Source organism: Alligator sinensis, unplaced genomic scaffold, assembly GCF_000455745.1.
Source record: "Alligator sinensis unplaced genomic scaffold, ASM45574v1 scaffold730_1, whole genome shotgun sequence".
NCBI classification, from domain to species: Eukaryota; Metazoa; Chordata; order Crocodylia; family Alligatoridae; genus Alligator; species Alligator sinensis.
The window spans coordinates 2,104,118-2,105,276 of record NW_005842027.1 but is presented as its reverse complement, the minus strand read 5'-3'; the positions used below and the strand labels follow the sequence as shown (position 1 = coordinate 2,105,276).

At 40.6% G+C, this 1,159-nt stretch overlaps 1 protein-coding gene across 2 annotated transcripts in view; it reads left to right on the top strand.

Annotated features, from left to right (window-relative positions):
* CPS1 (carbamoyl-phosphate synthase 1) overlaps positions 1 to 1,159 on the top strand; it is a 144,163-nt gene that overhangs the window by 49,580 nt on the left and 93,424 nt on the right. For both annotated transcript variants that reach the window (XM_025202494.1, XM_006022276.3), the window contains exon 11: positions 427 to 504. In XM_025202494.1, coding sequence (XP_025058279.1) covers positions 427 to 504 — 78 coding nt within the window. The remainder of the gene's footprint in view (positions 1 to 426; positions 505 to 1,159) is intronic.

Below are 1,159 nucleotides of genomic sequence, written 5' to 3'. Positions count from 1 at the left end.
TCAGCAGGACTGAGGCCAAACTGGAGCAGTAAATGCAGATTTTCTACTCCAGCCTCCTTCAGGGTGACCTTTTATTACTGTATATTTTTTCCCCCACCTGCTTCAGCATTCTGTGTGGAAGGAGCCTCACATATCTTTTCTCTTAAGTGCCTACAATTCAATAACACTTTAAAGCATTCGCTTTTCAGCTGCACACAACCCAATGGGCTACACTGATGCTGTAGCATGAGTAAAGATTGAGCAGCTCAGTGGCTTACTGGATAAAACATTGTTTGAAGACCTGGAATGAAATGAGTTTCAACTCAGCATCCCCTAAAAGCCTACTGGTTCTTGACCTTTAATGCCTTGAGGGTGGTAAGCAGTAGCTCTCTGTTACTTCACTCATTACCAGGAAGGTGTCTAAGGCAATCATTTCTATCCCTGCAGGGAATTATGCACGAGACCAAACCAATTTTCACAGCACAGTTCTACCCAGAGGCCAGCGCGGGGCCAACGGACACGGAGGTACTGTACAGGGATTGATTCTAGTTTGGTTTTGGAGTTGCTGAAGGAGTGTGCATTGAGTATAGATCAGGTAAAGTGAAAATCTTTATGCACTGATGCTCTTAAATCTTGCTTTCGTAGAAGTGAGGCCCTTAGTAAAGGTCCCAATCCTGTATAGTCTTACTCATGTTTAACACAATCCAAAGCTCATTGAAATCAACTCTATTCTTGTGAGTAGTAGAAAATATTTAGACAATATACATGCTTTTGGTCCTTGTGGGACCTTATGTGCGAGTGGATAATTTCTGTGCAGAATATTGCTTGTGGGCTTAAATTTTAGTAGGACTGGGCTGAAATTTCTTGAACCTGTGATGGTTGCAAAAAGGAACTTTCTGTTTCAAAAAAATATCTAGATGCTATTTCTAATAAACCTATTAACATTTTAATACATTTGAGTTCCACTTCCAGACATTGTAATTGTGGAGTTATGTAAGTGAATTCACACTCATTCACCTTTATTCTCCTAGCTGAAATGAAATGTTAATCTCTCTTCTGTGATCTCACACAAACTCTTTAGCAACTGGTTGCATAGTCACCGAATACGACTAAGCAGCAGGGGACGTTGCAAGGAAAAGGCATGTCTGAGCATAAATATATTATGTGGTACTTGTAGGGA